The sequence below is a fragment of the Mustela nigripes genome, chromosome X (assembly GCF_022355385.1).
Source record: "Mustela nigripes isolate SB6536 chromosome X, MUSNIG.SB6536, whole genome shotgun sequence".
NCBI lineage: Eukaryota > Metazoa > Chordata > Mammalia > Carnivora > Mustelidae > Mustela > Mustela nigripes.
Window position 1 is genome coordinate 50828288 of NC_081575.1, and position 24323 is coordinate 50852610.

Here is a 24323-nt window from a genome sequence, read left to right on the forward strand (position 1 = left end):
TTTCTGTCCAGGTCATGATCTCAGAGTCCTAAGACTGAGCTGCATACCTGGCTCCTCGCTCAGTAGGGATTCTGCTTGAGACTGTCTCTCACCCTTTGCCCCTCCCCCTGCACATTCTCTGTTATAAATAAATGAAATCTTTTATGCCCAAAACAGAGATAAGTAAATTATCATGTAGCAGAGCATCTCTCACAAACACACACACACACAATGGAACATTATAGCTGTTAAAAACACTCTTCATCTCGTAAAAGAAAACAAAAACATTAATTTGAAAAGACAAATATCTTCCCCTATGTTCACTGCAGCATTATTTATAATATCCAGGATATGGAAGTAACCTAAATGTCTATCAATAAGTGAATAAAGGTTTGATATTGTGTGTGTGTTTGTGTGTGTCTGTGTAATATAACATTATTCTGAAATCCTGTCATTTGCAACATGGATGGACCTTAAGTGTATTACACGAAGTGAAATACGTAAACAAACAAACAAACAAACAAAAAGCCCCATATGATTTCACTTATATTTGGATTGTAAAAAAAAAAATGACAAACAAAACAATGACAGACTCATACATATGGAGAATAAACTAGTAGTTGCCAAATGGGAGGAGAATAAAGGGATGCATGAAACAGCTGAAGGGGATTAAGAGGTACAATCTTTCAGTTCTAAAATACATAGGACACAGGGATGTAAGGAATAGCATAGGGAATATAGTCAATGATATTGTAATAACTTTGTAAAGTGACAGATGGTAATTAGACTTATTGTGGTGTCTATTTTGTAAAGTATATAAATATCAAATCACTAATACACTAAAGCTAATACACTACTGTATGTCAATTATTCTTTAATAAAAATAATTTTTTTAAATAAAAAAGTGAATAAAGACACCATCTATGAACTCAGACAACTAATTCCACATCTACTACTTACTATGAACCTTGGGACAAGGTCCCTAGCCCTCCTTAGACAGGGTTTCCTCATTCATATATGGAGCTAATAAAAGTGCTACCCTCATAGGGTAATGAAGAATACATAAGACAGTGCATGTACAAATGCTTAACGTGGTATCAGAAACAGTAACTCTTTAATACATTGTTTCTATAAATAATAATAGCAACAACAATATTAGTTATAGTAAAAAGGTGTCCCTTTTTCTGAGATTTGACAGAGAACAGATTAATAAAAGATATGTCTAGAGATAGCCTTGCAGGCAGAAGAGATATTGGAGGTCCTAAAAGCCTAAGTGCTTTCCTTTTTCTTTGGTAAGAGATTACACTGTTGATATTAATTGAAAAGAATGGGGAGAGGAGGGTTAGAAAACGTGAGGAGAGCAGGTAAGATACGGTATAGCTGCTATGTAAAATAAAAGGCCACTGAATAGGAACAAGTAAAATAACTGCTGAAATGGCAATGAGAGTCCTGCTGAGCTAAAAGCTAAAATGTCATAAAGAAACCAATTCACTCAGTTCACCAAGGAGAACAGGGAGATAATAAGGACACAGAGTTAGTAGCACAATGAGAATACTAAGGAGCTCGGGTTTTATTCTGTAAATTCCAGGAGACACTGAAGGTTTTCGATACACACATCACATGCTGGATATAGATTTTAAGTAGACTACACTAATTGTATTGATGGGGGAATTAGCAGAAACAAGACAACTAGTTTGGAGCCTCTCTCATTACTGCAGATGATTCCACACATCTGTGAAATTTTCCTAGATGTAGGCTGTTGATATATTTTGAGGATTAAAAAGTCTTTGAGTATATTCACACCAAAGTTAATATAATTTTAGCACTGACCTGGAGAAATATGTTTTAACATAATTTTTACTTTTATAAATCTAAAATATGCTTTTTTTAACTTTTTATTTTTATTTCTTAGAAGATCTTATTTATTTATTTCTCAGTGAGAGAGATAGAGAGCAAGGAAGCACAAGCAGGGTAGCAGCAGACAGTAGGAAAAGCAGGCTTCCCACTGAGCAAGGAGCCTGATGTGGGACTTGATCCCAGGACCCTGAGATCATGACCAGAACTGAAGGCAGACAATTAACTAACTGAGCCACACAGGTGTCCCTAAAATATGCTATTTTTAATCTCAGGCTCAGAGTTGGGTCTAATAATCATCCTATAATTCAATTCAATAAACATTTATTATCTATTATATATAAGATATTATTCTAAGCATCCCAATACATTTTCTCTATAAATAATAATGGCAACAATAATAGCAGGTACTTAAAAGACTAGGGCCTATCATTATTTCAAAAATATTATCCTAGATATGAGATTATCTAAATTTTATTTGGCAAATCCTGATGGATACTACCTTGGGTGATTTACATCGCACAAATTACTTTGTAATGTCCTTGATTTTTTTCCTTGCAGACATGTAACTAAGGATGGGGAGAGTTAAATAAGAGGAACAGATAAATTCATATTTATAGACCCAGAATAATTTATCAGTATGTGCATAAACAAGAAATCTTTTCCATTTTCTATTTTGCTTTTAGTTCAGAAGGTATATTACTTTTTATGTCCCCAGAATTCATCTTCTCAGTGTGGTACCAAGGATAACACTCTTGAAGAACTTTCTTGGCAAACTAATACATCTTCCAAGATAAAAAGCATTCAGGAAAAAAAAAAATGACTTCAGAGAAACTGTGTAGTGTACCTACTGTAAAACTCATAACCATCATGAATCAGCTGAATTCTCAGATAGGATATAGCCTTGCTTCAATTATGGTATGAATTCAAGCAGCTTAAGTTTCAAATGAGGACTTTGGCCTAGAAAATTTTATTATTTAATATTGCACTAAAGCACCACTATTAATAAATAATATCTATTCAGTTCAACTAACTAGATAGAGTAATTTGCTTAATTCAAAACGAAGAAAAAAGATCTTCCTCAGGTATCTTTACATTAGCTCTACCTCATCCCAAAAATACATTCCTGATTTTCTTTTCAAGGATTTGACAGAACCTTCCTATACTACTATACATAATGCCATATCTGAGAATTAATAAGCTCTGACTATGGGCAAGCAGTTATTGCACATGTTCAAAAGTTATGTTCTCTGTCCCATCTACCACATTTTGACTTGAAATGGGATTTTTAAATTGCAAAGTACCAAATCAGATAAATTAAAATATATTACAATTAAAAAGGGAATAAAATATTTGAAACAAAGTATTCGACTACTAGTTCCGATATAATTTTGAATCTTACTATTCAGATATGACATTGGTAGGGAGCCAGGATAAAGTTAGCAGCCATAGTATAGCTGCTCATTCATACACTGAACAAACTTGTACTGAATACCTAAGTTAAAAATAGTATTTTTTTCTCCTAGAGATTAAATAAATCACCATCCTGTCTTTCCCATGTTTTGCCCATTACTTCAATAGCATGTTTGAGGACTGCTTAAAACATATAACTATATTCTCTAATACATAATTGATCTCTAGTCATCTTTTGTACCTCTTAAAATGAAGAGGGGATGAACAAACACAACTCATTCAATAATGATTTAATCATACTAAAGTATGATATGCATTTATGAGATTTTCTTCCCAACTGTAACAGTGTATTTAAAGTTTTCAATTAATTAATGACACTCAAAAGGAAATCTAAAAATTCTTGTGGTTTCTGATACATATATATAGTAAATTTTTTTTTATAAACATATATTTTTATCCCCAGGGGTACAGGTCTGTGAATCACCAGGTTTACACACTTCACAGCACTCACCAAAGCACATACCCTCCCCAATGTCCATAATCCCACCCCCTCCTCCCAAACCCCCTCCTCCCAGCAACCCTCAGTTTGTTTTGTGAGATTAAGAGTCACTTATGGTTTGACTCCCTCCCAATTTTTAAACTATTGCTATTTATCTAGTTTCTACTCTTTTATTTAGCCTAAATTGGGGAGGGGGAAATTCTAACACCAAGACCTAAATAAAAGAAAAATAGACAATACAATAATATATACTACTTTTCATATATTAATAGAATTAAATATTGGCACTAGTATGGAGGAGATGCCATGAGATATCTTGAGGTACTCTGTGGAATAAAAACTTAATTTCTTTATATTTTCAAAACCATGACAGATAATAATAAAGTTTTTTTCCTGACAATGTTAAATATAAAATTATGCAGCTATGCAGTTTGAAAAAAATGAACAACTGAAATGTCCTTTTCACTGTTTCTGATAATTACTATATCACAACACAGTCTGTGGGCCCTTATGCTAGATACATACCACAACTCCAAATTGCTCGGGCTCACAGAGGTCATGATATTCATTCTTCAGCTGTGCTAATTCACTGAGTACTTTCTGCTCTGGAAGATGTTTTACAAGGTTCTAAAAAGAAATAAAAGTATGAAAGTTTAATATTTTATTATTAGGACTGTTAAGCCTACATTAACAACTCTAAAAGTGATTACCTAGGATAGTAAGTTTCTGATTACGATCCTGTTATAGAACCAGTGTATACACACCTTCTGTCCCAAATAAATAACCAAAAAATGAACTACAATTTAATTTGATTAAATATACAAATGCATTTGCTTTCCATGTACTGCAGTACATAAATGATAATAAAAAGACCATATGGAAGTAAATGACATGGTAAAACTGACTAAATTTAGAGGCCTTAAACCCATATCACATTTTTAAGCTTTATTTTCTATCAGAAAGTCAATTCATTTGGAAAACATAAAAATACTACGTAAAATTAAATCATGTGTAATAACAATAATAAAAGTCTACTCTATTCTTCATAATGGGCAAAGTTTAGAGTAATCATTAATCTTATGAACCATACCAAGCCTGTAAAATATCTTCCATTATTTACAATGTACTTAAATACACAACCTAGCGAAAGCAGTGAAATCTGAATGTTCAAGTCTGATGCTGAAGAGAATCAAAATTGATAAATTCTTCTCAACCTAGTTTATCTTGGGACTATGATACAGTTCTAATTATCATTACATTAGCAAGCAACCAACATTTTGGGGACATGTATGGGATTTCAAAAAATATATCAAAGGAAGAAAAGCAGGAAAAGAGATTTAAGAAAGTAGGGCTGACACAAAATGGCAGAAAAGTACATTCCAGGGATTGGTTCCACCACAAAAGCAATCACTGAGCTAGAAAGAGTAATTTAAATAAACTACTTCAAAATACTAAAAACTACTTGGATACTCACAACAAGGGAAGTGTTTGTTAAAGGGAAACACTGCTGTTCTGTGGTAAGAGAACAACATGCACAAACAGGTATCAAACTGCACTCCTCAACACCACTATGAAGATAGTGTCTGTGTCCTTGAGGTGCTGGCTAATGCCACGGTGGGCAGTGGGACTCATGTTATCTGAAATTTAAGGATGTGCATTTTGGTTGGTTTGACAGTTCCCTGAAGGGCCAGTGCAGGTGCATGCCTTGGTTTCAACTCTCTTAGGTTGCAGTAGCTTCCCCAGATGGCATCTATCAAAAGACTTAAATAGGAACACCTCCCCTACTTTTTGGAGCCAGCCATTTAAGGAAATTTTGTCAGATTACTGGCTGACAGCAGAGATAATAAAACCATAAACCCAGTAACCACATACAAGGAATATACAGCTTGCAACAATTGTTTGGAAAAATTACAAATAGCTACAGCTCTCAACAAACAAAACTCAGCAGTCTGTGAGTTGTAGAAAAATCCAAATTCCAGTTATAAAATACTCAAATGTCTAGTTCTAAACAAAAAGAAAAAATTATAAGGCCTGCAAAAAGCAAAACAAAACAACAACAAGAAAAACACACAAAACAAACAAAAAATTAGGAAGGCATAAGTTACACATGAAGAAAAAGAAGAATATGACAGAAATTGTCTCTGAAGAAACTCAATTCTGGAATTAGTAGTCAAAAACACTAAGTCAACTATCTTACGTATGTTCAATGAGCTAAAGGAAACTATGAACAAATAAATACATCAACTCTGAGCAGGACCTAAAAGAAGTCCACACTGAGACACATTGAATCAAACTGCCAAGAAAGGAAGTAATTTTAAAACAGCAAGAGGGAAGTGAATTCTTACATTTAAGGGATCCACAATAAGATTAACATCTGATTTATACTTGAGTCAAATAAATAAATAAAATCTTTTAAAAAAAAAGAAATATGAAAACTGATATAACAACATGTACCTATAACGAAATAAAATTAAGAACATCCATTATTTTGCCTCATTAATATAATATTCTTATAAAATAAAAAAAGTAAATACCCCTTTATTATTTCCATTCTTCCAGAATTTTCAATGCATGTAAATTACTCAATTGTTTTTTAAAAATTTTTCTGATAATGGGATTTTTGGTAAAGTATGTTATTGTGAAAAGCAAAGAATCAGTTTGGGCACTTTCAAAATTTTTAGTACAAGGCAACTAAGGTAGAAAGATTAAGAACAGTATTAAAATTATCAGAAGTATCAATTCTGCATATTTCAAACTTTTTTTTATTTTTTATTTTTAAAGATTTTATTTATTTGACAGAGAAAGAAATCACAAGTAGGCAGAGAGGCAGGCAGAGAGGCAGGCAGAGAGAGGGGGGGAAGCAGGCTCTCTGCTGAGCAGAGAGCCCGATGTGGGACTCGATCGCAGGACCCTGAGATCATGACCTGAGCTGAAGGTAGAGGTTTAACCCACTGAGCCACCCAGGAACGCCTCAATCTTTTTATCTCAATTTTAACCATGAAAAGAAGTACAACAGAATGAACCTGGCTTAAAATAAAATTTCAGCTCAGTATGTGAAACACTGTTATTTTGTTTCTCTTCTAGCTGTATGTAACCTGTTAACTCCTCTTCACAATGCAGGCTCCACAGTAAGTGACATACCTTCTCTTTTTCTGTTCAGCTATGTGAAATATTTAACACATTCAGCAGACTTAGATGTATTCTGATTCTGGATACCATTTTATGGCTGTGTTACAAACTTATATAAATGTCAGTGCTTAGTATGTTCTATTTATAAGTAAGATTTGGAATAAAACTCTCTCATGTGTAACAAATGCAGACTACTATTATACTATTTATTGTATAATAAATCAGCTTCCATTAGAATCCCATGTTGCAACTGGCCATCACAGTCTATCCCTAAAGACACTTGATTTTTTTACATATATACTAAACTTTATACACAAAGATGTATTATAAGATTGAACATTAATATGTTTTGATGCCCATAAATTCCTGTATAGAAGACGCAGGAGGATATGACGACAGACGAGAGACAAACCAGTACTCATTTGCCTCCACTCTCTTTCACTTACTCATCAAAAGCATATCAAGAGAGAAAATGAACAATATATATATATATATACAGGTTCAAAGCATGGTTTGAGACTCAAGTGGACAGTCCTAGGAATCACCTGTAAGTCCATTTGTATGGTAGACTAAGGGGTTTCCTGGGAGAGAAAATTCCTGCCTAACTGTACTGTATCATGCAATAAGAAATCCAACTTGTATTTTTTTTTAAAGATTTTATTTATTTATTTGACAGACAGAGATCACAAGTAGGCAGAGAGGCAGGCAGAGAGAGAGAGGAGGAGGCAGGCTCCCTGCCAAGCAGAGAGCCCGATGTGGGGCTTGATCCCAGGACCCTGGGATCATGACCCGAGCCGAAGGCAGAGGCTTTAACCCACTGAGCCACCCAGGTGCCCCTCCAACCTGTATTTTAAAATCAGAAAGAAAGCCTGCATTTTAAAAAGGACTGGAGAAGTGAACTGGGGAAAACTGGTGGGGGAAACAAACCATGAGATATTGTGGACTCTGAGAAACAAACTGAAGATTTCAGAGGGGATGGTTAAGCCTGGTGGCAGGTATTAAGGCAGGCACATATTGCACGGAGCACTGGGTATTGTACATGAACAATGAATCTTGCCACACTGCATCAAAACTAATGATGTATTGTATGGTAACTACCATAACACAATTAAAAAGAGAAAAAAAGGATTGGAGTGATTCTGAGTGCAGCTTTTGTATTTCTTGGTTTTATCACCAGGCCCAGTTTGCCTACACTCAACATAGTTAAATGTCTACTGTGGTAAGAGAGCTGTGTGATGAGCACTATATTGGTACACCTCCAGTCAATTTTACTTAAAAAAGAGAGAAAGGAAGAAACACATGTTTCTGTATTTTGAACACAACACCGCATACCCTTGGCACCTAGAGGTCTTCAGTATACAGTAGCTGTGGCCCATGGGAAAACTCCTCCCTTCTCCCAAATTACAGTCATCCTTAGCAGAGGCTTCAAATAGGAAATGAGGAAAATTACCCACAGCTACCACATGATAGCTGACAAATTTAGTATGGGATGCAAGAGATATTTTTGGAGACCCCTAAAAACATGCAATGTAGGAGCTTTTGGAAAGAGTTGGGATTCTTCAACAGTAACTAGAAATAAAAGAAAAATCCAGGTGAACTAATGAAGACTGGACAAGTATTTTAAACTTAAAAAAATTTAAAACAGCTTTTGACTTTTGGTAGATTAGTGATACCATCACTACTTATATTCTCTAAGAAAATGGCAAAGGTGAGTTCTAACATACTCTATAAGTGAAAAGCTATTCACAATAGAAACTAGAAATTCTAAATTTTAAAATGCAAATTTAGATTCTGACAAATTGTGAGGTGAAAGGCAAATATCCTATAAAGTTGCACCCCTTCCATTTCTCCCTGCCACTACTCCTGTTTACTACTGAGCATCTTCTTTCAAAAACTTGAAGGTTTGTGTTTAAAAGATCGATTCCCAGTCAATATAAAAGTTTCATCCTAGAAAATGTCAATGAGTGGAAGTTCAAAAACCAAACAACAAAGTGGAAAGCAGTAACTATGTCACAAAATGAGATTTTTATTCATCAAAAGATATAAAAACATCTTCATCAAAATATGTAAAAACATATCACAAACCCACTTTCTGATTGTCACTGTTATGTGAAGAATTTCTCCTAACAGACTATGGGCTTTTAAGTACTTTTTATATTTTTACAATTACTCTATAATACCTCCAAAACTTAATTTCCTTTAAATGTTAACTGCACACTTAAAGGTTAGTTAAGTGAAAGTATTGAACCATAATGCCCTTTCCTTCTTGCCAAAACATAATCTTTCTTTTTTGTCTGATATCTCATTAAGTAATCTGAGTAGTAGAAAAGTCGAGTTAGGTTCACTGCAATTAAGTCTATCATTCCCCACATAAATGAACTGGGGCCAATATTTCTTTTTTTTAATTTATGATTTATTCCTTTAAAATATATTATTACAGTGTATGTTATGAATAGACATATAACTATAATATACATATTTATATTTCATACAGAATTATATACTATATAAACATAGGAGATGTATATATATGTATACAAAACAGATTTTGACTTATATTTACAAATACTTTATTTCATTATTTTTGTGCTCTTGTTCTTTGGGTTAAATGGCATAAACATTGATGCTGGGCCTGGCTCTATACTTATTTTTCATTCATTTATGCAGCTAATATATCCTGGCTGCCAAACATGGGACTGCCACCATGTTAACCATTAGAGATTCTGCCCTCATGGAGATTACAGGTTCAAAAGAGTCATATATAGTACTAACTACACCTTGGAACCATAATCAACATATGACTGACAGTGATTTGTGTTGCATTTGATTCCAAATATGTTTCTTTTCAAGTGGTCATGCCACAATTCTCTCCTTTTGCTTTGATTACTAAGATTTCTACAACTCCTATAATAGACTCTAAGAGACAACTAAAGTATGTTAAAATGCTGATTAACTGGCCTAAAGCATTCAAGGGGAGCTTTACTAGCCCTCTCCGGAGAGCCACTCCTTTAAAATATTAGTTGAAAAAAGGATATACAAGCATTGAAACCTTGATGAGAAAATTCCTGACCTTGGAGTATAACAACTGTGTCTTCCAAAGAGGTAGGCTTTGACAGGTTGCCTACCTATTTATTCATCAACTTATCCTACGTAAGGAAACTTTTCCTAAAGAAATTGTTCTAAATTCTTAGACTTAATATTAACTCCAGTCCTCTAGAAAATTCATGGACCCTCCCAGGATCTCAGTGTTACCTCAGTGTTAATAATGCCAATCAAATGGTTCCAGCTCTCACCATGGGTACCCAGATTCAAGTTCCTTGTTTCTAACTGACAGTCCCACCTAGATGTCCTACCATTAAATCAAACTGAACAAATCTAAAGGAGAATTCATCTCACTCTGACCTGTCATTCCTACCTCTTATCAGCTTCTACTAACAGCCCCATATTGCCAACAAGAACTGGCATTATCTCCATCTTCTAAGCTTTCAAATTGGAAATTACCCCTCAGTCACAAGTTCTGACAACTTGTAACAGCAAAACCTCCTTGGAGTTCCATCCGTTTACATTCTACAGCCAAAGATGTATGCACAGAAATCACATGGTATTCAAATATTTCCTAACTTAAGCTCAATTAAATTTGTCAAAGTAATCTAGCTCTGTAGTAGGTTAATGGAGATCACAGATATATTTACAACTTCTATAAAAATAAACAGAAAAATTGTGACTACTTTGTACATAGAAAATTCAACTCCTGCTAATGTCATGATTCTAACTCCAGAGGAAGTGCACTGCTTTCTAAAATAATTTATATGGGGGGCACCTGTGGGGCTCAGTGGGTTAAGCCACTGCCTTTGGCTCAGGTCATGATCTCAGGGTCCTGGGCCCTGCATTTGGGCTCTCTGCTCAGTGGGGAGCCTGCTTCCCCCTCTCTCTCTGCCTGTCTCTCTGCCTACTTGTGATCTCTCTCTCTGTCAAATAAATAAATAAAATCTTTTAAAAAAATTAAAAATTTAAAAATAAAATAATTTATGATTTACACTGAAACTGAAAGATAATTACTAACATTATTCTTTTGATGCTAATTATCTTCTATTTCATTTTTCAACTGCTTTGTATTCAAAAATAAAAATCAGACATCATATTAAACCTAAAAGGTGATTTTTATAATTAAAAAAATAGAATATACAGAATGAATGACTATTAATATTAAATAAAATATGAGGTGCATATGTCCAGGTCTAGCTGTAGTATGTTATTCCTAGATACAACACAGACTATCCATGTTATTAATATTCTTCTACATATTATATAATTTAAACGTATTTTAAATTAGCATACTTCAAATAAATTATAAAATATATTCTCTTATAAGTAGGCAAACTGATATCCTCAGATACATAATAGAATAGATTCTTATCTGTTAAAACAAGTAACAGATATATAATATCCTGTTTATGCCACACTCAGCTTTCATTAGATATCACCTTAAAATGTCCATCACAAACTGCCACAAACAAATACAAGGATGCATTATTATTAAATATTATATACAAATGGTTCAAAAAAACTGCATATTACTCTAAGAGTCAATACAAGTACCTAGGTAATTTGAAGATAGAGATCTTGAAATGAGAGTACTGCAATGCACTTGATGTGGAATACCCCAAAAAACTACCTGGAAATTTCATCCAACTCTACAGGGGTATATACTCATGCTATAATCTATCAATTCACTTCACAAAGTCAGTGCTTCTCTGTCCTGATTTTTGTTTGAACACATGAAATGATGCAATTCCATCTTTACTGTTAGCACACTAACAGAATATGCATATAGTTAAAGAAAACATGCAATATCAGAATGCTACCACTCCTATGCAGATACAAATGTAAAACCACCACTATCTACGAAACAATACACACACAAACACCAGATTGCTTCTATTTCTGAGACCATAGTACCAGAAAGTCATTTCAATTAGTTGAAGAGATTTACTCTAGAAACTCATACCTGGCTGACTATCCTTTTGCATTTATGTTTAAGATTTTATTTATTTATTTATTTATTTATTTATTTATCTGACATAGAGCGAGAGAGAGCACAAGCAATGGGAAAGGCAGAAGGAGAGGGAGAAGCAGGCTCTCTGCTGAGCAGTGATCCCAATGTGGGGCTCAATCCCACCTGGGGATCATGACCTGAGGTAAAGGTAGATGCTTACCAACTGAGCCACCCAGGTGCCCCTACTTCTCTGTTTCCATGTGAGAACTGGTTATAGACACCTGCATCCAAAACAATCATAGAAGTATACAGCTATTCTATAAAGGAACAGAAAGCCAATATAAAGCATTCATAATGCACTGGACATTTTGACACATCAGGTATTCATGCCAAGCTGACAACATGATTTTTTAACTAAGCAGAAGCAATACTTGGCATACATGGAATGTAAAATACACTGACTTAAACATGGTGGCAGATGAGCAGTATCTAATAGGTTTGTCCCAACTTCTCAATAAAAGCATCATTGAGATACTTTAGAAAATACATCTACTTCTACCTCACTGATCACCCTAGTATATTGGGTAGTCAAATGGAGTAGGGGCTGTCAATATATAGAACACATAAAATTCTTTAAAAATACCCTTAAAAAAAAGCACTAATCCAGAGATATAACCATACTGAAGACCAAGATGATCTTAAGAACATCTACCAATCTCCAGTGTTATACAGGTTTCAGCTTTAATGTGCCTAAAACATTAAGATAGAGCATACACAAAGACTAGACCTTTTACAAGATGAGAAGGAAAATTCAATTCCTTGTGTAAACATTAGACCCCAAAAGATAATATCCCCAGTGAAAAGAAAAACAAAACAAAACAAAACAAAACACAAAGTTCATCCACAGAGGAAAACAGTATGAAATCTTGCCTGTTTTTGCCTTGACTCCGGGATCTAGGGTATGGGGTTTCTCCCCTATAAATCTCAAACCATAAGATACTTCCCATGCAGGTTTTTGGCCAGAATTTAACTACCTAGTTGTCAAAAATAACAAAACAAAACAAAACAAAACAACAACAACAACAAAAAACAACAACAAAACCCCCAGAAAAACCAACAAAAGACCAAAAGATCAATTTAACTACCTAGTAGTCAATAAACAAAACAATAAAAGACCAAATATATACATACACATACATATGTATATATATACACCTATATACACACATATACATATACAGTCTGAAGAATGTATATGTATATATATACACACACACACATATACTGAAGGAGAGATAGGGAGAAAGAGAGAGAATGAATCTGAATTTAAATTTAAAGTGATTAGTCTTTGGTAGTGCTCCCAGGTATCTGGCAACGAATCACGAATCATGCAAATTTCCAAGAAAGATTTTAACTTCAGTTTTGAGGTATTCTCACAGATAAAGTTTAGCAATCATTAGTTCACAATAAAAATAAAGAAAACTTAGGAACCAGTAAAGAAACATTAGTCAGAGTCAGCAAAAACAACAGAAAGAGTCAGCAAAAACAGATTTAGACTTATAAAGACACGTGACAGAATATTTGAAAAACAAAATTTCTGGAAATAAGAAATATAATAATTGATATTAGATATTCATTTGAATTGCTAAAACAGAAGATGAGGCGCAAATCATAAAAAAGAATTAGTAAACTAGACAACAGGCCTAAAAAATATCCAGTAAAGCACAGGACATAAAGACAAACTAAGAGATGTAAACACAAGAAAACCTAAACAGAGTGAGAATGTTCAAAATATGTTCAATTAGAATTACAAAAGCAACTATGAATAGAGAGTAGAAAAGACAGATAATACTCTGAATAAAAACAGCTAAAAAAGGCTAATAATTTTCCAGCACGGATAAAATAACAATTACTAAATTTAGGAAGCCTGATGAATGAGGAGAAACAGAAGAATTAATGTTTTTTAACAACAATCAAAACCAGATATTGGTAAAATAATCTGTTTACTTCTAAGAGAAAATAATTTGAAAGTGAGAATTCTGTATCCATTGCAAATATCTTTTAAGTTCAAAGATGAAATAATCATATTATCAAACAAACTTTTAAGTGTTTACTATAACCAAAATCTCATTTAAGGTACTTTAAAAACATGTGATTCAGTAAGAAATAAAATGATCCTAGAATGAAGCTATTATATAAAAAGAAAGGTATAAACATAAGTTAAATACAAAAGTAAATTTAAGCAAACATGGATAAAATAGTAAACATACTAACGTCGATTTAAAAAACTAAAATATGTAACAGATAAATTAGGAAGTGCAAAAAAATTTTTTCAAAGTTTTTAAAAACGATGTAAATAAATAGATATACATGCCATGTTCAAGGATAGGAAGAATCAAATGTAAGAATCTCAACAGACACAACTTTGCCCAGTTTATATAACTATCATCAAAATATTATGACTAAATTTTTATTGTTGTTTACACTTGACAAACTGATTATAAAATTTATGTGGCTGAAAGAAAAGAGAACAATAGTCAACACACCCCTGAAGAGCAGCAAGATGAATGTGGGTTGACACCCCTATCAAAGGCACCTGCTGAGGGCTACTAGCCTGAATGCCAGCTTTTTGTTATACTTTACTTTAAAACTAAAGCCCATGAGCAGTCATACAATTACTTCTCTGTGATAAACTGGTACCAGCCACAATGCCTCAAAACCTCACCCAGAGGATCAGGGGGCACTTCTGCATTGCACTGGATCTCTCAAATTTGGAGTTCTGAAACCCTGGCATATGCTGGAGATGAAAGACAGGAAGATTGTATCACCAGCTTGGGCTGATAGTGTGAACACAGACACGGTAGAGGCAAGGATCTGATGGAAGCCTGGGACACAAGAGGGTAGATTGTTTGCACTTCTGTGAGGGCTTCCTGAACACCAGTGCATGAAAACTCACCTTTCCAGGGAAGAGAGCAGGTTAATGCCATTTTTGACCCCTCCACTCAACATGGACAGACTTTAGCAAGCAGCACAGAGCACACAAAAAAGGCTTGGGCCTGATTACACCAAACTCCACACTCTAGTACACTTCAGGTTCCTTTTATAACAGGCAAATGTGATTGGGAGCCAGAGCATCAACAGGGCCTTCCATCAGAAAATGAACACAAAACTCTGAATGCACTAGGTCTATTGATAATAGAGAGCTGAAATCATTGGTTGTAGTGGAAATAGGACCAGGTATAGGTATTCCCCAAAACATAAAAGACAAAACTTAGACAAAATGCCAAGACAAAGGAATTCATCCAAAAAAAACAACATGAGGCCAAAGACATGGAGCTAATAAGATATAGAACTGAACCAGAATTTAAAACCACAATCATAAGCATACTTCCTAGGCTTGAGAAAAGCATAGAAGAAAGCAGAGAGACCCCTACTAGAGAAATGAAAGACCTACGATCTAGTCAGGCTAAAATAAAAAATTCTATAACCAAGATGCAAATCCATAAGTATGGAAGAAATAGATGAATTAATAAGTACTACAGAAGATAAAATTATGGAAAATAACAAAAGTAAAAATAGAGGGAAAGAAAAATATTGGAGCACAAATGTAGACTTATGGAACTCAGTGAGCCTTTATGGAAAGCAGAGTAACGTAAGTATCATAGTAGACCCAGATAAAAAAGAGAGACAAAAAGGGGCAGAAGCTTTAAACAAGTCATAGCTGAAAGCTTCCCCAATCTGGAGAAAGAAAGAAATGCACAAATCCAGGAGGCACAGCGACCTACCATCAAAATCAACAAAAGCCAACCAACACCAAGACATATGGTAGTAAAATCTGCAAATTATAGAGATAAGGAAAGAATCTGGAAAGCAACAAGGGAAAACAAATCCCTAACCTACAATGGAACACAAATCAGGTTAGCAGAGGATCACGAAAGAAACTTAGCAGGCCAGATGAAAGTGGCAGGATATATTCAACAGGATGAATGGAAAAAATAAGCAGCCAAGAATATACTATCCAGGGGCGCCTGGGTGTCTCAGTGGGTTAAAGCCTCTGCCTTCAGCTCAGGTCAAGATCCAGGGTTCTGGGATCAAACCCTGCATCAAGCTCTCTGCTCAGCAGGGAGCTTGCTTCCCTTCTTCTCTCTCTACCTGCCTCTCTACCTGTTTGTGATCTCGGTCTGTCAAATAAATAAATAAAATAAAATAAAATAAACAATACACTATGTAGCAATGCTATCATTCAGAATACAGAAGAGATAAAGAATTTCACAGACAAACAAAATAACAGAATTTGTGACCACTAAACAAGCCCTGCAAGAAATATTAAAGGAGACCCTCAGACTGGGAAAGACCAAAAGCAACAAAGACTAAAATGGAACAAAGAAAATCTCCAGAAAAAGCAAATGAACAGGTACTATATAATAGTACTAAATTCATATCTATCATTAATCATTTTGAAAAAAGAGTAAATACTTCAATAGAAAGACACAGGGTATCAGAATGGATTTAAAAAAAAATAAAAAAGACTCATCCATATGCTATTTACAAGAGACCTAAAGTGAGGGGAGGAGAACCATCCCTCAAGTTAATGGATATCAAAAGAAAGCCAGAGTAGCCATAGAAGTCAATAACAAGAGAGGAAGAAGGGCACAATATCATAATAAAGGGGACTACCCAACGGATATACAAAACAATAATAAATATTTATACCCCCCATTTCAGAGTACCCAAATACATAAATCAATTAATGGTAAACATAAAGAAACTTACTGATAATACGACAAAAATAGTAGGGAACTTTAGCACCCTAATTAGAGCAATGGATAAATCATCTAAGTAAAAATCAACAATGAAAGATGATGGAGAAGTACCAGGCTTAGACAACATCAGGTAGCAGGAGATCAGCTGGATAGCTTATCACCCCACTGCGAACACCTACAAATCCAACAGGAGATCGAAGAGAAGAAGAGCAACAATTCTAAAAACAGAAAATTGACAACTTTCTGAAAGGTAGGACTGGTGGAGAAGTGAAGCCAAAGCGATGGAAAGATAGACGGTAAGGGGAGGGGACGGATCCCAGCAAGCTGCAGAACAATGGAGCACAAAATCAGGACTTTTAAAAGTCTGCTCCACTGACGGACATCACTCCAGAGGCTAAACTGGGGTGAAACCCATGCGGGGTCAGCGTGGCCCCAGGTCCCGTGGGGTCACAGAAGGATCATGGTGTCTGAGTGTTAGGGAGCTCGCAGGTATTAGAGCTGTGAAGGCAGCTACAGAGACAGAGCCGAGGAGTGAGCTCTCAACTCGGGGTTACCTTGAGCTTGAATCCGTGGCACAAGCCACTGCTCTGTGAGTGGGGTCTCTACAAGATCTGGGGAGACACCCCCTGGAAGAACTCAGGGAACTGCAGGATTCGGAGACTCCAGGAGGAGCTGTGTGCCAGAGACAGAAATGCTTGGTCACAGGCTGGGTGAGCTTGGAGCACGGCCAGTGACACAGGAGTGATTGAATGCTTTTCTCCAAGCATGGGCAGAGACTAAAGAGACGGGAGTAATTGAGTGCTTTATTCTAAGGACGCAATGAGGGGTGGAGCCCCAGGCACTCAGCTCCACCAGGCCGGAGACTGGGAGGCCGCCATTTTCATTCCTGTCTTTCAGAATTCTACAGAAAGCATTCAGGGATCAAAATTTCCTGAAAGCGAACCCGAGCGGATTACTTAGCCCGGACTATGATACGGGTGGTGCAATTGTACCCCGGGGAAAGACACTTGAGAATCACTACAACGAGCCCCTCACCCAGAAGATAAACAAGAAATCCAGCCAAGACCAAATTCATTTACCAAGGAGAACAGCGGAATTCCAGAGGAGGAGAAAGAAAAGCATGGAATTCATGGCTTTCTCCCCATGATTCTTTAGTCTTGAAGTAAATTTTTTTTTAATTTCATTTTTTTAATTCTCAAAATTTTTTTTAACTTTTACCCTTTCCTCCTTTAACATTTTGTAACTACTTTATCGTAACAAAACTTTTCATAAAAAAAGAATAATAATCTTTTTTGAACCTTTATTCTTACACTCATATTTTATCCTTCATTATATCTAACATTATTTTTTGTATACACATACGGTTTTATCATCTAAAAAATTTGGGGTATAACTTCTTCTAATAGATCTTAATATACCCAAAAGCTGGCTCTGGGCTTGTTCTAGTCTAGAGCCAAAGCAAATTCTCTCCACTTTCTTCTTCTTTATTCTCCCAAGCAACTTACTTTATCAACTCCTTTTTAAGAAATATTAAAACAACTTTTTTTCATCTTTATAGTCATATTCCATCCCTTCATTGTGTTTACTCTTATATATGTTTTTCATTCCTTAAAATTTTGAGAGGTAGTTTCTTCAAAGAGACCAAAATACTCCCAAAATTAAGTGGGTGACCCTGTTCTAGTCACCAGTCTAATATATATATATATATATTTTTTCTTTTTTGTATTTTTCTAAATTTTCTTGCTTTAATTATTTTTTTCTCTGAACATTTTTTATCCCATTTCTCCCCGCTATGATTTGGGGTCTTTCTTATTTGGTTATAGCACATTTTCCTGGGGTGTTTACCACCCTTGTAGTATTTTATCTGGTCCATAATATATTCTTCTCTGGACAAAATGACAAGACAGAAAAAATCACCACAAAAAGAACAACAAGAGGCAGTACTGAAGGCTAGGGACTTACTCAATATGGACATGGGTAGTATGTCAGATCTAGAGATCAGAAAGATGATTCTCAAGGTGCTAGATGGGCTCAAAAAACACATAGAAGATATAAGAGAAACATTCTTTGGAGAAATAAAGGCCCTTTCTGGAGAAATAAAACAACTAAAATCTAATCGAGTTGAACTCATGAGGTGCAATAAAAAATGGAGGATCTGACTGCTAGAATAAATGAGGCAGAAGGAAGAATTAATGATATAGAAAACCAAATGACAGAGAATAAAGAAGTTGAGCAAAAGAGAGAAAAACAACTATTGGACCACGAGGGTAGAATTCAAGAGGTAAGTGACACCATAAGACAAAACAACATTAAAACAATTGGGATTTCAGGGACGCCTGGGTGGCTCAGTTGGTTAAAGCCTCTGCCTTTGGCTCAGGTCATGATCCCAGGGTCCTGGGATCAAGCCCCGCATCGGGCTCTCTGCTTGGTGGGGAATCTGCTTCCCCCTATCTCTCTGCCTTACTCTCTGACTAATTGTAATCCCTGTCTGTCAAATAAATAAATAAACCTTTAAAAAAATAAATAAAAATAATTGGGATTCCAAAAGAACAAGAAAGAGAGAGGGAAGCAGATGGTATATTGGAGAGAATTCTTAAAGAGAACTTCCCTAATATGTCAAAGAGAACAAACATCAAAAGGCAGGATGTGCAGAGAACGCCTCTCAAAATCAATAAGAATAGGTCCACACTCCGTCACCTAATAGTAAAATTTACAAATCTTAGTGACAAAGAGAAAATCCTGAAAGCAGCTGGGGACAAGAAGTCTGTAACATACAATGGTAAAAACATTAGATTGACAGTGGACTTATACACAGAGACCTGGCAGACAAGAAAGAATTGGCATGATATATTCAGAGCGGTAAACGAGAAAATCATGCAGCCAAGAATACTATATCCAGCTACGTTATCACTGAAAATAGAAGGAGAGATAAAAAACTTCTAAGACAAAAAAAAAAACTGAAAGAATTTGTAAAAACCAAACCAGCTCTACAGGAAATATTGAAAGGGGTACCCTACGCAAAGAGAGAGCCTAAAAGTGGTAGATCAAAAAGGAGCAGAGACAATATATAGTAACAATCACCTTACAGGCAATACAATGGCACTAAATTCAAATCTCTCAATAGTTACCCTGAATGTGAATGGGCTAAATGCCCCAATCAAAAGACACAGGGTGACAGAATAGATTAAAAAAAACAAAACCCATCAATATGCTGACTACAAGAAACTCATTTTAGAACCGAAGACACCTCCAGATTTAAAGTGAGGGGGTGAAAAACAATTTACCATGCTAATGGACATCAGAAGAAAGCTAGGGTAGCAATCCTTGTATCAGATCAAGTAGATTTTAAGCCAAAGACTATAATAAGAGATGAGGAAGGACACTATAGCATAATCAAAGGGTCTGTCCAACAAGATCATCTAACAATTTTAAATATCTATGCCACTAACATGGGAGCAGCAAACTATATAAACCAATTAATAACAACATCAAAGAAACACATCAACAATAATACAATAATAGTAGGGGACTTTAACACTCCCCTCACTGAAAGGGACAGATCATCCAAGCAAAAGATCAACAAGGAAATAAAGGCCTTAAATGACACACTGTATCAGATGGAAATCACAGATATATTCAGAGCATTCCATCCCAGAGCCACAGAATACACATTCTTCCCTAGTGCACATGGAACACTCTCCAGAATAGATCACATCCTCGGTCCTAAATCAGGTCTCAAACGGTATCAAAAGATTGGGATCATTTCCTGCATATTTTCAGACCACAATGCTCTGAAGCTAGAACTCAATCACAAGAGGAAATTTGGAAAGAACCCAAATACATGGAGACTAAACAGCATCCTTCTAAAGAATGAATGGGTCAACCAGGAAATTAAAGAAGACTGGAATAAATTCATGGAAACAAATGATAATGAAAACACAATGGTTCAAAATCTGTGGGACACAGCAAAGGCAGTACTGAGAGGAAAACATATAGCGATACAAGCCTTTCTCAAGAAATAAGAAAGGTCTCAAATACACAACCTAAACCTATACCTAAAGGAGCTGAAGAAAGAACAGCAAGAAAAGCCTAAACCCAGCAGGAGAAGAGAAATCATAAAGATCAGAGCAAAAATCAATGAAATAGAAACTAAAAAAACAACAGAACAAATCTACGAAAATAGGAGCTGACACTTTGAAAGAATAAGATTGATAAACCCCTGGCCAGACTTATCAAAAAGAAAAGAGGAAGGAACCAAATAAATAAAATCATGAATGAATGAGGAGATATCACAACCAACACCAAAGAAATAAAAACAACTATAAGAACATACTATAAGCAACTCTACACCAACAAATTTGAAAATCTGGAAGAAATGAATGCAGTCCCAGAGACATATAAACTAACACAACTGAACCAGGAAGAAACAGAATACCTAAACAGACCCATAACCAGTATGGAGATTGAAACAGTCATCAAAAATCTCCAAACAAAAGCGCAGGGCCAGGTGTCTTCCCAAGGGAATTTTACCAAACATTTAAAGAAGAATTAATTCCTATTCTCCTGAAACTGTTCCAATAAATAGAAATAGACTCATTTTATGATGCCAGCATCACCTTGATCCCCAAACCGGACAAGGATCCCATCAACAAGAATTACAGACCAATATGGGCGCCTGGGTGGCTCCGTGGGTTAAGCCGCTGCCTTCGGCTCAGGTCATGATCTCAGGGTCCTGGGATCGAGTCCCGCATCGGGCTCTCTGCTCAGCAGGGAGCCTGCTTCCCTCTCTCTCTCTCTCTCTGCCTGCCTCTCCATCTACTTGTGATTTCTCTCTGTCAAATAAATAAATAAAATCTTTAAAAAAAACAAATTACAGACCGATATCATTGATGAACACAGATGCGGAAATTCTCACCAAAATATTAGCCAATAGCATCCAAGAGTATATTAAAAGGATTGTTCACCACGACCAAGTGGGATTTATTCCAGGGCTGCAAGGCTGGTTCAACATCCGCAAATCAATGTGATACAATACATTAATAAAAGAATGAGAACCATATGCTAACCTCAATAGATGGAGAAAAAGCATTTGACAAAGTACACCATCCCTTCCTGATCAAAACTCTTCAAAGTGTAGGGATAGAGAGCACATACCTCAATATCATCAAAGCCATCTATGCAAAAACCTACCGCAAATATAATTCTCAATGGATAAAAACTGAGAGCTTTTCCGCTAAGGTCAGGAATACGGCAGGGATGTCCATTATCACCACTGATATTCAACATAGTACTAGAAGTCCTAGCCTCAGGAATTACACAACAAAAAGAAATTAAAAACATCCAAATTGGCAAAGAAGAAGTCAAACTATCACTCTTTGCAGATGATATGATACTATACATGGAAAACCAAAAAGACTCCACTCCAAAACTGCTACAACTCGTACAGGAATTCAGTGAATTGTCAAGATATAAAATCAATGCACAGAAATCAGTGCATTTCTCTACACCAACAACAAGACAGAAGAAAGAGAAATTAAGGAGTCAATCACATTTACAACTACATCCAAAACCGTAAGATACCTAGGAATAAGCCTAACCTAAGAGTCAAAGAATCTATACTCAGAAAATACTATAAAGTACTCATGAAAAAAATTGAGGAATACACAAAGAAATGGAAAAGTGTTCCATGCTCAATGATTGGAAGAACAAATACTGTGAAAATGTCTATGCTACCTAAAGCAATCTACACATTTAATGCAATCCCTATGAAAATACCATCCATCTTTTTCAAAGAAATGGAACAAATAATCCTAAAATTTCTATGGAACCAGAAAAGAATAGCCAAAATTTATATGGAACCAGAACCTCGAATAGCCAAAGGAATATTGAAAATGAAAGCCAAAGTTGGTGGCATCACAATTCCAGACTTCAAGCTCTATTACAAACCTGTCATCTACAAGATAGTGTGGTACTGGTAAAAAAATGGAACAGAATAGAGAGTCCAGATATAGACCCTCAACTCTATGGTCAACTAATCTTCGACAAGGCAGGAAATAATGTCCAATGGAAAAGACAGCCTCTTCAATAAATGGTGTTGGGAAAATTGGACAGCCACATGGAGAAAAATGAAACTGAACCATTTCCTTATGCCACACACGAAAATAGCCTCCAAATGGATGAAGGATCTCAATGTGAGAAAGGAATCCATCAAATTCGCTGAGGAGAAGACAGGTAGCAACCTCTTCGACCTTAGCGGTACCAACTTCTTCCTAGGAAAAGTGCCAAAGGCAAGGGAAGCAAGGGCAAAAATGAACTATTGGGACTTCATCAAGATCAAAAGCTTTTGCACAGCAAAGGAAACAGTTAAGAAAACCAAAAGACAACTGACAGAATGGGAGAAGACATTTGCAAATGACATATCAGATAAAGGGCTAGTGTCCAAAATCTATAAAGAGCTTAGCGAACTCAACACCCAAAGAACAGATAATCCAATCACAAAAAGGGCAGAGGACATGAACAGATATTTCCGCAAAGAAGACAGCCAGATGGCCAACAGACACATGAAAAAGTGTTCCACATCACTCGGCATCAGGGAAACACAAATCAAAACCACAATGGGATACCACCTCACACCAGTCATAATGGCTAAAACTAACAAAGCAGGAAATGACAGATATTGGCAAGGATGCGGAGAAAGGGGAACCCTCTTCCACTGTTGGTGGGAATGCTAGCTGTTGCAACCACTCTGGAAAACAGCATGGAGGTTCCTCAAAATGTTGAAAATAGAACTGCCCTACGACCCAGCAATTGCACTATTGGGTATTTACCCTAAAGATACAAACGTAGTGATCCAAAGGGGCACGTGCACCCGAATGTTTATAGCAGCAATATCCACAATAGCCAAACTATGGAAAGAACCTAGATGTCCATCAACAGCATGGAGGTTCTTCAAAAAGTTGACAATAGAGCTACCCTATGACCCAGCAATTTTACTACTGGGTATTTACCCAAAGAAGCAAACATAGTGATCCGAAGGGGCACGTGCACCTGAATGTTTATAGCAGCAATGTCGACAATAGCCATACAATGGAAAAAAACTAGATGCCCATCAACAGATGAATGGATAAAGAAGATCTGGTATATATATGGTATATATATATAATGGATTACTACGCAGACATCAAAAGAAATGAATTCTTGCCATTTGCAATGACATGGATGAAGCTAGAGGGTATTATGCTTAGCGAAATAAGTCAACTGGAGAAAGACAACTATCATATGATCTCCCTGATATGAGGAAGCGGAGAGGCAATGTGGGGGGTTTGTGGGGTAGGAAAATAATCCAACAAGATGGGATCGGGAGGAAGAAAAACCATAAGAGACTCTTAATATCACAAAACATACTTAGGGTTGTTGGGAGTAGGGGGTTTGGGAGAGGGTGGTGGGGTTATGGACATTGGGGAGAGTATGTTCTATGGTGAGTGATATAAAGTGTGTAAACCTGGTGATTCACAGACTTGTACCCCTGGGGCTAATAATATATTATATCTTTATAAAAAAATCAAAAATAAATAAATAAATAGAATGGAAAAACAAAATCTATATGGAAAGAATGGCTTTGGATGACACACTGAAATGGTGGACTTCACACAGATATATTCAGAACATTTCATCCTAAAGCAGCAGAATA

At 35.8% G+C, this 24323-nt stretch overlaps 1 protein-coding gene across 1 annotated transcript in view; it reads right to left on the reverse strand.

The window, feature by feature from the left end:
* Positions 1–24323, reverse strand: part of DIAPH2 (diaphanous related formin 2) — a 987699-nt gene that overhangs the window by 505425 nt on the left and 457951 nt on the right. The window contains exon 21 of the mRNA XM_059385748.1: positions 4271–4372. Within this exon, the coding sequence (XP_059241731.1) occupies positions 4271–4372 (102 nt within the window). The remainder of the gene's footprint in view (positions 1–4270; positions 4373–24323) is intronic.